The 14,286-nt window shown below is 42.2% G+C and overlaps 1 protein-coding gene across 1 annotated transcript in view; it reads left to right on the forward strand.

Moving 5' to 3' along the window:
* The first annotated feature begins 6,416 nt into the window (after positions 1-6,416).
* LOC123995892 (solute carrier organic anion transporter family member 1C1-like) overlaps positions 6,417-14,286 on the forward strand; it is a 34,712-nt gene continuing 26,842 nt past the window's right edge. The window contains exon 1 of the mRNA XM_046299588.1: positions 6,417-6,578. Within this exon, the coding sequence (XP_046155544.1) occupies positions 6,420-6,578 (159 nt within the window). The 5' untranslated portion in view covers positions 6,417-6,419. The remainder of the gene's footprint in view (positions 6,579-14,286) is intronic.

Below are 14,286 nucleotides of genomic sequence, written 5' to 3' on the forward strand. Positions count from 1 at the left end.
CAAGCACCATGCTCTACTATCTGAGTTATGGACTACAAGCACCATGCTCTACTATCTGAGTTATGGACCACAAGCACCATGCTCTACTATCTGAGTAAAGGACTACAAGCACCATGCTCTACTATCTGAGTTACGGACTACAAGCACCATGCTCTACTATCTGAGTTACGGACTACAAGCACCATGCTCTACTATCTGAGTTACGGACTACAAGCACCATGCTCTACTATCTGAGTTACGGACTACAAGCACCATGCTCTACTATCTGAGTTACGGACTACAAGCACCATGCTCTACTATCTGAGTTACGGACTACAAGCACCATGCTCTACTATTTGAGTTAAGGACTACAAGCACCATGCTCTACTATCTGAGTTAAGGACTACAAGCACCATGCTCTACTATCTGAGTTATGGACTACAAGCACCATGCTCTACTATCTGAGTTATGGACTACAAGCACCATGCTCTACTATCTGAGTTATGGACTACAAGCACCATGCTCTACTATCTGAGTTATGGAGGACTACAAGCACCATGCTCTACTATCTGAGTTACGGAGGACTACAAGCACCATGCTCTACTATCTGAGTTACGGAGGACTACAAGCACCATGCTCTACTATCTGAGTTACGGACTACAAGCACCATGCTCTACTATCTGAGTTATGGACTACAAGCACCATGCTCTACTATCTGAGTTACGGAGGACTACAAGCACCATGCTCTACTATCTGAGTTATGGACCCCAAGCACCATGCTCTACTATCTGAGTTATGGACTACAAGCACCATGCTCTACTATCTGAGTTATGGACTACAAGCACCATGCTCTACTATCTGAGTTATGGACTACAAGCACCATGCTCTACTATCTGAGTTATGGACTACAAGCACCATGCTCTACTATCTGAGTTACAGACTACAAGCACCATGCTCTACTATCTGAGTTATGGACCACAAGCACCATGCTCTACTATCTGAGTTATGGACTACAAGCACCATGCTCTACTATCTGAGTTATGGTTATGGATGTTAATAAACATCTAATAAAATCTCTTCGCCTGGCCATGCTTTCCTCCTGGCTACCCCATCCCTGGCCAACAGCTCCGCATCCCCCGCAGCTACTTGGGCAAGCATCCCCAGCTTCTCCTTCACCCAAATCCAGATAGCAGATGTTCTGAAAGAGCTGCAAAACCTGGACCCGTACACATCAGCTGGGCTAGACAATCTGGACCCTCTCTTTCTGAAATTATCCGCCAAAAATTGTTGCAACCCCTATTTACTAGTCTGTTCAACCTCTCTTTCGTATCGTCCGAGATTCCTAAAGATTGGAAAGTTGCCGTGGTCATCCCCCTCTTCAAAGGGGGTGACACTCTAGACCCAAACTGTTCCAGACCTATATCTATCCTACCCTGTCTTTCTAAGGTCTTCGAAAGCCAAGTTAATAAACAGATCACTGACCATTTCGAGTCCCACCGTACCTTCTCCGCTGTGCTTTCCGGATTCCGAGCTGGTCACAGGTGCACCTCAGCAAAGCTCAAAGTACTAAACTATATCATAATCACCATCAACAAAGACAGTACTATGCAGCCATCTTCATCGACCTGGCCAAGGCTTTCGACTCTGTCAATCACCATATTATTGTCGGCAGACTCAACAGCCTTGGTTTCTCAAATGACTGCCTCGCCTGTTTCACCAACTACTTCTCAGACAGAGTTCAGTGTGTCAAATCGGAGGGCCTGTTGTCCGGACCTCTGGCAGTCTCTATGGGGGTACCACATGGTTTAATTTTCGGGCCGACTCCTTCCTCTGTATACATCAATGATGTTGCTCTTGCTGCGGGTGATTCCTTGATCCACCTCTACGCACTGTGTTAACAAACTTCCAAATAAGCTCCAATGCCATAAAACACTCCTTCTGTGGCCTGCTCTTAAACGCTAGTAAAACTAAATGCATGCTTTTCCACCGATCGCTGCCCACGCCTGCCCGACTAGCATCACTTATATATATATATATATGCCATTTAGCAGACGCTTTCACTTCTCTGGACAGTTCTGACTTAGAATATGTGGACAACTACAAATACCTAGGTATCTGGCTAGACTGTAATCTCTCCTTCCAGACTCACATTAAGCATCTCCAATCCAAAATTAAATCTAGAATCAGCTTCCTATTTCACAACCAAGCCTCCTTCACTCACGCTACCAAACATACCCTCGTAAAACTGACTATCCTACCGATCCTCGACTTTGGCGATGTCATTTACAAAATAGCCTCCAACACTCTACTCAGGAAACTGAATGCAGTCTATCACAGTGCCATCCGTTTTGTCACCAAAGCCCCATATACCACCCACCACTGTGTCCTGTATGCTCTTGTTGGCTGGTCCTCGCTACATAATCGTCGCCAGACCCACTGGCTCCAGGTCATCTCTAAGTCTTTGCTAGGTAAAGCTTCACCTTATCTTAGCTCACTGGTCACCATAACAACACCCACCCGTAGCACACGCTCCAGCAGGTATATTTCACTGGTCATCCCCAAAACCAACACCTCCTTTGGCCGCCTTTCCTTCCAGTTCTCTGCTGCCAATGACTGGAACGAACTACAAAAATCGCTGAAGCTGGAGACTTATATCTCCTTCATTAACTTTAAGCCTCAGAAATCTGAGCAGTTTACCGATCCCTGCAGCTGTACACAGCCCATCTGTAAATAGCCCAACTACCTACCTCATCCCCATATTGTTTTTATTTACTTTTTTTGTTCTTTTGCACTCCACTATTTCTACTTGCACATCATCATCTGCACATCTATCACTCCAGTGTTCATTTGCTAAATTGTAATTACCTCGCTAGTATTGCTTATCTATTGCCTTACCTCCTCATGCCATTTCCACACTGTATATAGATGTTTCTATTGTGTTATTGACTGTACTTTTGTTTATCTCACGTGTAACTCTGTGTTGTTGTTTTTTGTCACACTGCTTTGCTTTATCTTGGCCAGGTCGCCGTTGTAAATGAGAACTTGTTCTCAACTGGCCTACCTGGTTAAATAAAAGGTGAAAAAAAAATAAAGCTATGCTGCCAGTGTGTGGAATATTCACACCATGATAGAAGCAGAAATGTACAGCCATTGGATCTACCAAGGGTCATTAAGTGTGCCCAATTAGTTTCAATTAGGCTTATTATCAAGATGTGGCATGGGACCATTTCAGGGTGAAACAGCCAGGTAACACCAGATTCAATATTTTTTTATTTAACGAGACAGGTCAGTTTAGAACTAATTCTTATTTACAATGAAGGCCTCCCAGAGAACAGTTCATTAACTGCCTTGTTCAGGGGCAGAATGACAGATGGTCAGCTCAGGGATTCAATCCAGCAACCTTTCGGATACTGGCCTAATGCTCGAACCACTGAGCTACCTGCCGCCCAAATAACTATTCCAGGTCCCTAGAATGTCGGGAGATGTCTTTTATATTGGCCACTAGGTACAACGGTGAGCGCTATTCCCATCAAGTAGGCTCGTGGCTTCCTAAGGCGTGCTACGGCTGGCTAAACCACGAGCTCTGGCTCAGAGGATCGCCGTTTCAATCCCAGTGGTGGGAAATTTAACAAATCATAATTATATCCCAAACATTAACCCTTACCTTAACCAGTCGGAATTAATGCCTAAACTTAACCTTAAAAACTCGATGTTTGTGGACAAACGTCGATTGTTGCAGTAATACAATGAGATATTGTTGGCCTAACAGGTGCGAGTTTGATTAGTTATTGACACTGTATATCCCTGCAGGTAGAAGTGCTGTGAAACAGTTACAAACTCATATGGTACATAAAAAAAAAACTTCATTTAACCAGGCAAGTCAGTTAAGAACATATTCTTATTTTCAATGACAGCCTGGGAACAGTGGGTTAACTGCCTGTTCAGGGGCAGAATGACAGATTTGTACCTTGTCAGCTCGGGGGTTTGAACTCGCAACTTTCCGGTTACTAGTCCAACGCTCTAACCACTAGGCTACTAGGTACATATTAGGCATGTATAAATATGTTATACTTTACTGTTTTGAATTATAACATGTGAGCCCGAGAAAAAAAATGATGTTATGGCTTGTTATGTCGCAAAAAAACTGTTAATGAGACGTGATCACCTGCAGCTAAATGAATGATTCACAGTACTTAGAGATGTGCTGATCATCACGTCATCAACCTCTCATCATCACGTTCCACACTCATCATCTGCCATCTAAGACATCTAAGGCTCATCTATTTTTTCTCTCTTTCGATGTTTAGGCTATTCCGATTTACCACACATGATATACTTTCCCTGCGTTAGCGGTGATGCTCTATAGCCTAGATTTAATGAACGGCTAAAATAATGGCATGAATTAAGTGTGCTTTTCTATAGTTCTACTCAGACGCGCATCACGTGTTTCGGTTCAATTCTCAGCGGTTTCCATGAACTGAACTATACGCTTCAAATGCTCAGATTGCTCCAATTCTCCGGGCAAGTGGTCGCTTGTCAAAGCCGGACTGAAATCCACAACCCAAAAAATGAAAATTCTGAGAAATTGATTGAGTTGATTAATTGAAGAAAGCGATATTGCTATTAGGCCATAAAGAATATGGAAAACTGAAAACTGGAAGCAGGGGTTCGTTCGGGCAGGGGTTCTGCTACGAAGAAGTTTCAGAGCGGATATAACGTCGACACGTCAAAGCTCTGCAGTCTCTGAGCTCCTACAGTTCAGAAAAAAATACTTGGGTAAGTAGGAATCAATTAAATATGTTTATTGGCTAAGGCAACATATTTAGCCCAAAGCCACAGTCCCTGAGATTTCCAGTGTATGAAAACATATATTTTTTAAACGGATAACATATTAGGTTATTTAATATTTTATCATGGTGGACTGTTAACCAATTATCTTTAGATCCTTTAAAAAAAAATAATGATGCTCTCGTCAAATGTCACTGCTTGAGAAATACAGATCACAGACAATGTAGGAAGTGCAGCATTGCTGTGGCAACAGTTGCATGTGAAAATGTAATGTACCTTGTTTTGTTGTTCTCCCCTTTACATACTGTGTGTTTATCCTGACACACACAGTTTCTCTTGCAATGAACAATCTGAAGAAAAAAACAACATCATATTCAGTATTTACAATGATTAAATGTGGACACTGGCGTATAAGGAGAAATGTGTAGGCTATTTGACATTATTGGTCAAAAGCACTGCTGCATCCACAGATTAGTTTAGGATCACTTGTAGGCCTGACTATTTGGTATTTTTTTGTAAAGGTTATTAGGCAAACAGTCTATAATGTTATTAGCTAAGATATGACCTATCAGATTGTCTATAATCAGAGACCTTACCTTTAGCCGACCTACTGAGTAAATTACCTATTAATTAGACGCTTGGGTTGCTGAGAGAGAGCGAGAGAGAGATGGGGAGAGAGAGAGGGAGAGAGAAAGAGAGATGGGGAGAGAGAGAAAGAGAGAGATGGGGAGAGAGAGAAAGAGAGAGATATGGGGGAGAAAGAGAGAATAAGAAAACAATAAGATAATTACTTGACACATTGGAAAGGATTAACAAAAAAAACAGAGCAAACTAGAATGCTATTTGGCCCTAAACAGAGAGTACACAGCGGCAGAATACCTGACCACTGTGACTGACCCAAACTTAAGGAAAGCTGACTATGTACAGACTCAGTGAGAGCGAGAGCGAGATTCTGTGACCCAAAAGTCTGTCCTCCGTCCTCCATCGTCTCTCCTCTGTGACCCAAAAGTCTGTCCTCCATCCTCTCTCCTCCGTGACCCCAAAAGTCTGTCCTCCGTCCTCCATCCTCTCTCCTCTGTGACCCAAAAGTCTGTCCTCCGTCCTCCAGCCTCTCTCCTCCGTGACCCAAAAGTCTGTCCTCCGTCCTCCATCCTCTCTCCTCTGTGACCCAAAAGTCTGTCCTCCGTCCTCCAGCCTCTCTCCTCCGTGACCCAAAAGTCTGTCCTCCATCCTCTCTCCTCCGTGACCCCAAAAGTCTGTCCTCCATCCTCTCTCCTCCGTGACCCAAAAGTCTGTCCTCCATCCTCTCTCCTCCGTGACCCAAAAGTCTGTCCTCCATCCTCTCTCCTCCGTGACCCCAAAAGTCTGTCCTCCGTCCTCCATCCTCTCTCCTCCGTGACCCAAAAGTCTGTCCACCCTGTGTAAATATCATTTGGCTGATGAAGTGTGAGTCTCATTTCATTTCTCCAGCCTCCATCTAAACAAATGGAAAAGAAAGGCACCATATAATCCCATATTTTTAGATGATGCCTGTAGCCAGTAATTTACTTTCTTTGGAAAATAATATATTTACATTTACATTTACATTTAAGTCATTTAGCAGACGCTCTTATCCAGAGCGACTTATATTCCAACAGGTGTGAGTTGAACCAATGATGAAAGATTACAACAGAGAAACTCCTTCACCTGAAGAAACCATTATCTTCCTTAGAAAGATGGAGGTTCCATCTAAGGCGAGGTGGACCCCAGACGACGTCTCCTCTACCCCATCCTCTTCAGGGATGCAGAGGTCCAGTTGCTCCAGTCTGAAGGTACAGTACTTGTCTCTTCTCATATCACTTCATGGGAAATTAAAACCCTGTACCGATCTAGGATCAGGTTCCCGTTATTCATATAAACATATTCTTTGAGATCTAAAAAGCAGAACTGATCCTACTCTGTTCTGTTCTGTTCTGTTCTGTTCTGTCTGTCTGTCTGTCTGTTCTGTCTGTCTGTCTGTCTGTCTGTCTGTCTGTCTGTCTGTCTGTCTGTCTGTCTGTCTGTCTGTCTGTCTGTCTGTCTGTCTGTCTGTCTAACTATTTGTTCAGCACTTTTGAAATGTACAGCGACAGAATTCAGAACATGGGCCATTCTTACAGTATTCTCCCTGTACACTAAGTCAGAACCACAGGATAAATAAAGGGGGCATATAAGCAGACAATGAAAGCTCATACAACATTTGATGAATACATTTCTCTAAAACAGGCTATAGGCTACATGTGCACCACCAAGTCAGAACAGTAGTCGAAATTAAGAGTGGAAAAGGGACCTAATTATTAGGGTGAGGCACATGGGCTACTAACAGCTTACTACACAACATACACTTAGTATTACTTTCTTAGCTACAGTATACACATCTCCCTGGCATATTACATTATTTATGCAGCAGCATACAATACATTTTTGGACTCACCTTGTTGTGCCGTGCTCACTTGAACAGGAAGGTGGTCCGGCGGTTCTTCGTGGGAAAGTTTTGTCATCAAAGTCTGGCATTATCTGGATTTATGGTGTTTTCAAGACAACTGGGAACCCAGAAACAAAGCAAGGTTGAATCATAATGATGTCAGTGATCTTCAGTCGTAGCTCTAGAAAGAGGCCAGAGTTCTCGAGTTGAGTGACCATTCAAAACTTATTTTCCCAGTCGGAGCTTGTTTTTCCCGAGGTCCCAGTTGTCTTGAACTCACTGAAGTCAGATTTCACAGTTCCGAGTTAACACTTGTTTTGAGCGCGGAACAAATCATGCTTCATTGAAAGCATGGCCAATGTTCAATGTTTATCATTTTAAACTAGGAAAAGAGACCCTTCATCTTTAACTTTGTACCACACAGACACTCCACTCAATAACAAGCCAATGATTGCTTTGCAATGCTTGCAGCCATTGATTCCTTCCAAACCATTCATTTTTTAATTTGCGAAGATCAACTTGTTTTGTAATGTTTATGTCCAATGGCCGATGAGCAATCTATAATTTATCTATAAAAGGATTTGCCAGTAGATTGTCGACTTGATTCATGATGATTACTGCTAGCTAAGATTTGAAAGTATGATGTTGACATGATCAGTCCAATGAAGGCTACTGTAGATGTAATGTGATTAAACATAATTTTATCAGTGGTCAATGATCTTGAGCCTTCTTGGATGGGCACTTCTAATTTAACTCTATAGCAGCACCCAAGGAGCTTGAATTTTTGAGCTCTACGAATAGACTTGGCGGGGAAGTAGTGTCCCCATGAGTGACAGAACACTGAGCCAATCACAGCGCAACTAGAGAACATTACCAATACCTACGCGCCATTCTTTCTAGGCTGAAACACCTGCATTTTGGAACAAAAAAGAGACCATGTTTGTATGCAGTTTTATTTGTGTGTGTGTGTGTGTGTGTGTGTGCGTGCTGTAAGACAGTGTGTGTGTGCGTGCTGTAAGACAGAGTGTGTGTGCGTGCTGTAAGACAGAGTGTGTGTGTTGTAAGACAGAGTGTGTGTGTGTTGTAAGACAGAGTGTGTGTGTGTGCTGTAAGACAGTGTGTGTGTGTGTGTGCTGTAAGACAGAGTGGGTGTGCTGTAAGACAGAGTGTGTGTGTTGTAAGACAGAGTGTGTGTGTGCTGTAAGACAGAGTATGTGTGCCGTAAGACAGTGTGTGTGTGTGCTGTAAGACAGAGTGTGTGTGTGCTGTAAGACAGAGTATGTGTGCCGTAAGACAGTGTGTATGCAGTGTGTAAAGTATGATATACTGTACAATCTTTTGAGTGAGTGAGTGAGTGAGTCTGTTTATATGTCTGTGTACTGTTTGCCAGGAGCTTGTGTACTGTGTGTGTACAGTGGTTGTCTTGGTATATGATTAGTGCAGCAGATGACGACTTTACTGTACTTTGCACAGTGTATAAACAAGCACTGTATCTGTAAGATGAGTGAGGTAGCCCTCAGCAGCTAGTGACTTACTGTAACAGAGTTTAGGGCCTGTCCTTGTCCTAATCTGGGCTCAAACAAGGGTCCTTCATGGTCCTGTGTTGCTCAGTTTGTGAGAGCCTGATGCTAGCAACGCCAGAGTGGTGGGTCCAATGGCCACCCATACGAAGAAATGTAAGTTGCTTAGCAAGCTTCCGCTAAATGGCAAACAGCACCGTCAACACCAGTGACCCAGAAAAGCCCAGGCGTTAATCGTGTCTTGGGCTACAGTACTTCTAGGTCTTGTGCGATGGACCCTACTACTGCACTGCGCACACAGCTAACTACTTACCAGTGCCACATCAGCTACAGGGTCATTCCATTAAATTATTCTCTTTTGGGTATTGTAATTTACTGGAAAAATTAATGAATTAAATCATTGTTTCTTCTTTCATGAAGAGCACATATTCAACTTAATAAAAAAAAGTTTTCCCATTTCAAGAGTTTAAATGACTATAGTAAGTGCCTATTAAGTAACAGATTAAGTAACAGGGTTGATGATTTCTTCTTAAATCAGCCATAAATCTCATTGTGCCCCCCTAGCCCCAACAGGTTTTAAATCAGCCATACATCTCCTTGTGCCCCCCTAGCCCCAACAGGTTTTAAATCAGCCATACATCTCCTTGTGCCCCCCTAGCCCCATCAGGTTTTAAATCAGCCATACATCTCTTTGTGCCCCCCTAGCCCCAACAGGTTTTAAATCAGCCATACATCTCCTTGTGACAGAGGGAACGGAAGCTTGGTGTGTGTAACAGGGAGTGGAAGTTGAATGCAAGCTTTAACCCTCAAAAAAAAATCTCACCGGTCTGTGGGTAGCAAGGTTGACGTGATATGCTCGACCAGCTCAGCTTAGATTTTACCTTAAAATGAATCAATAATCACAATTATGATCTTGAGAAATGACTTTGTCAAAGCAACAAAAAACTTTATTTATGATAGTGAAAATGGTACAACGATGGTGAAAACTTGGAGAGATTTTGGTGCTCATGTAACGGATGTGAAACGGCTAGCTAGTTAGCGATGGTGGGCGCTAAATAGCATTTCAATCGGTGACGTCACTTGCTCCAAGACCTTGAAGTAGTAGTTCCCCTTGCTCTGCAAGGGCCGCAGCTATTGTGGAGCGATGGGTAACGATGCTTCGAGGGTGACTGTTGTTGATGTGTGCAGAGGGTCCCTGGTTTGCACCTGGGTTTTGGCGAGGGGACGGTCTAAAGTTATACTGTTACACACGACCCACTGGGGAAAAAACTGGTTGAGTTAACATTGTTACAACGTATGTTGACGTGGAATCTACGTGGAAAATACATTAGTTAAATAAAAAAATTGAATCAACGTAAACTGTCGTTTTGATGTTAAAATATCAAACACAAGATTATGTCATTATGTAAAAATTAAAAAAACATAAACAAACCTTGTATAAAATATGTTGAAATTATATCCTCTATCAGACAAAAGTCCAGCCCTGCTTAGCTATGATATTTGTCATTGTCTATAACCAAATGCACTGTCGTGAGAATGCTTATTGAGAGATCTCCACTTAAAAACTAAATAGATTCACTGTTGCTATCAAAGTAATTCCAAAGGGTAGGTATTTTAACGGGGCAAATGAAATTTGAGCATACAACAGCTATAGTTTCAATTCAACCCAGAATTCAACTAAACCAAAAATATGACATTGTTTTTCTATTGGAATTTGGGTTGTGCTTTTAGGTGTTTTGAAAGCATAGTGATGACACAAATAAATCAAAAACTAACTTGTCGCTGTCTTTTTGAGTGGGTGATTATAGGTTGTAATCTCATTTTATCTTGGTGTGCCCAGTGGAGAGGGACATGTTAAAATGTAGAATTCATATAGAAAATCAGATTTATAGAATTGTCCATGTGGACAATATATCCAATATATCCATATTAAAGGGCCCTTCATTTAATATAGCGTGCTTTTAAGTACAATATTGTTGGACAATTTCTACTTAGAATTTCAAAGGGACGAAAAAGGGACTCATTTCGTTGAATAAACCTACAATAGACGTGGCAAAATAAAATTAGCAAGTTTGGTTTCTGTTTTTTGACAACTTTTTCTAACAGGACGTATTTTTGGATGTACTCTGATTGAGCTTGTAGACTCGCGGTCATGGTTTCTCAGTGTATTTGGGATGTACTCTGAGCTTGTAGACTCGCGGTCATGGTTTCTCAGTGTATTTGGGATGTACTCTGAGCTTGTAGACTCGCGGTCATGGTTTCTCAGTGTATTTGGGATGTACTCTGAGCTTGTAGACTCGCGGTCATGGTTTCTCAGTGTATTTGGGATGTACTCTGAGCTTGTAGACTCGCGGTCATGGTTTCTCAGTGTATTTGGGATGTACTCTGAGCTTGTAGACTCGCGGTCACGGTTTCTCAGTGTATTTGGCATGTACTTCTCAGTGTATTTGGGATGTACTCTGAGCTTGTAGACTCGCGGTCATGGTTTCTCAGTGTATTTGGGATGTACTCTGATTGAGCTTGTAGACTCGCGGTCATGGTTTCTCAGTGTATTTGGGATGTACTCTGAGCTTGTAGACTCGCGGTCATGGTTTCTCAGTGTATTTGGGATGTACTCTGATTGAGCTTGTAGACTCGCGGTCATGGTTTCTCAGTGTATTTGGGATGTACTCTGATTGAGCTTGTAGACTCGCGGTCATGGTTTCTCAGTGTATTTGGGATGTACTCTGATTGAGCTTGTAGACTCACGGTCATGGTTTCTCAGTGTATTTGGGATGTACTCTGATTGAGCTTGTAGACTCGCGGTCATGGTTTCTCAGTGTATTTGGGATGTACACTGATTGAGCCAGTGTATTTGGGATGAACTCTGAGCTTGTAGACTCGCGGTCATGGTTTCTCAGTGTATTTGGGATGTACACTGATTGAACCATGACTCGAGGTCACGGTTTCTCAGTGTATTTTTGGATGTACACTGATTGAGCTTGTAGACTCGTGGTCATGGTTTCTCAGTGTATTTGGGATGTACTCTGATTGAGCTTGTAGACTCGCGGTCATGGTTTCTCAGTGTATTTGGGATGTACTCTGATTGAGCTTGTAGACTCACGGTCATGGTTTCTCAGGGTATTTGGGATGTACTCTGATTGAGCTTGTAGACTCACGGTCATGGTTTCTCAGTGTATTTGGGATGTACTCTGAGCTTGTAGACTCGCGGTCATGGTTTCTCAGTGTATTTGGGATGTACACTGATTGAGCTTGTAGACTCGCGGTCACGGTTTCTCAGTGTATTTGGGATGTACTCTGATTGAGCTTGTAGACTCGCGGTCATGGTTTCTCAGTGTATTTTTGGATGTACTTTGATTGAGCTTGTAGACTCACGGTCATGGTTTCTCAGTGTATTTTTGGATGTACTTTGATTGAGCTTGTAGACTCGCGGTCATGGTTTCTCAGTGTATTTTTGGATGTACTTTGATTGAGCTTGTAGACTCGCGGTCATGGTTTCTCAGTGTATTTGGGATGTACTCTGAGCTCGTAGACTCACGGTCATGGTTTCTCAGTGTATTTGGGATGTACTCTGAGTTTGTAGAATCGCGGTCATGGTTTCTCAGTGTATTTGGGATGTACTCTGAGCTTGTAGACTCGCGGTCATGGTTTCTCAGTGTATTTGGGATGTACTCTGAGCTCGTAGACTCACGGTCATGGTTTCTCAGTGTATTTGGGATGTACTCTGAGCTTGTAGACTCGCGGTCACGGTTTCTCAGTGTATTTGGGATGTACTCTGAGCTTGTAGACTTGCGGTCATGGTTTCTCAGTGTATTTGGGATGTACTCTGATTGAGCTTGTAGACTCGCGGTCATGGTTTCTCAGTGTATTTTTGGATGTACTTTGATTGAGCTTGTAGACTCGCGGTCATGGTTTCTCAGTGTATTTGGGATGTACTCTGATTGAGCTTGTGGACTCGCGGTCACGGTTTCTCAGTTTGTTTCCTTTTCATTTATTTTATAAAAGCGCAGAAAATGTGCATGTACTTATATCCTCATTTTCAGTATTTTACATTTTAAGTCTTACAACTGTCAAATCGGTGTTCCATTAAGTATGACAAGATTTCATGGAGTAGAAAAGAGATTCAGAAACTCTTGGAGGATGATGGGTTTAAAAAAAAAAGGTTTTACATTATTAAAAGTACAAACAATTAATTTCCAGATTTATGTAAGTGAAATGTTAATTTATAATGCTGAGGCCTGCAGTGTTCCTGAAGTTAATTTCCTGAGTGTATTACTTTGACCCCAGATCAAGGTAGGGTCACGTGCAAGTATTCTAGCCAGTCACACGGTTGCCACACAGACATATAACATGAGATAAATCACAGCTCCTAGGAATTCAGTTTGTGGGATTCAGGGAATCTGGACTTTTTATACTTTGTCAAATCTTTCTCAGGAAGTCTCCCCATGGTCTCTGTCACACCTGGGTTAAAATACTATTCGAAATCATTTCAAATACTCGATTCTGTCTTGATTGAGCTTGCCTGGTGCACTGGAATTAATAGAATAGATGTATGAGAAAGACATGCCCATCTGGCACTACCAGGAAGGCTAAAGCAAACGATCAAAAGTATTTTCAAGATTTCCAACAATTTGAATCCAGGTCTGGCCTATGTTCTGGCGTAAAACTGCATTTACACAGTCAGCTAAATTCGGATCATTTATTCACTAAATTGTATTTGGACCAATCAGATCGGCTCTGAAAAAGATTGGTGAAAATATCTGGGATCGGTTAAATCTGGGTAAAAATATAATAATTGGGCTTCCTGTGTTAACACAGCCTTGGAGACATAATGTGGGGGACCCCTATACCTTGACAGCAGAACCCAGTACCTTATGTTGTAGCTCCTAAGTGTATTCAGCTTAAAGCTGCATCAGATATTTTTCAGAGCTGATCTGATTAGTCAAAAGACCAATTAGCGGGGGAAAAAATATCAGAATAGGGCTTTCTGTGTAAACACAGCCTCAATGGAAAACAATGGGGCGAGGCGATGATGAGCTATCGTGTTGTTCTGAACTGTGACCCAGTTTGGTACTGAACGTTATACAGAAACAAAGGGGCTATTCTATTCTACTGAAGTCCCCTCCTGCCCAACCCACCAAGCCTAATTACTCAGTGATGTAACGACTGTATTCTAAAATCCACCCGCATCATTCGAATTTAGGCTGACTGACTGAGATGGAGTAGTGTGAGGACAATTTTAAATGATCTGTTGTGTGTGTTGGATTTGAAATTAATACATTCATTCAACCAATTTAGACCCATCAGACTAATGGTATCTGAGGTGTTGCTGGATCTGTAAACAGCTTCTCCATTATCTATGTGAATGATTGAATGAATGAATGAACTGGCCTCATTCCCAGGAAGACTGTTGCTGAAATGTAATTTGTCTCAGGCCGAAATTAGAAAGGTCTTATTGTAAAAAGCTAAGGAATCAAGTTGATGACAACATACTGTATGTTAATGACATTGATGAAAGCCTAAATTAATGGCATGGAAATCATTTTAAGTGACGTC

Source organism: Oncorhynchus gorbuscha, linkage group LG01 (assembly GCF_021184085.1).
Source record: "Oncorhynchus gorbuscha isolate QuinsamMale2020 ecotype Even-year linkage group LG01, OgorEven_v1.0, whole genome shotgun sequence".
Taxonomy (NCBI): Eukaryota; Metazoa; Chordata; class Actinopteri; order Salmoniformes; family Salmonidae; genus Oncorhynchus; species Oncorhynchus gorbuscha.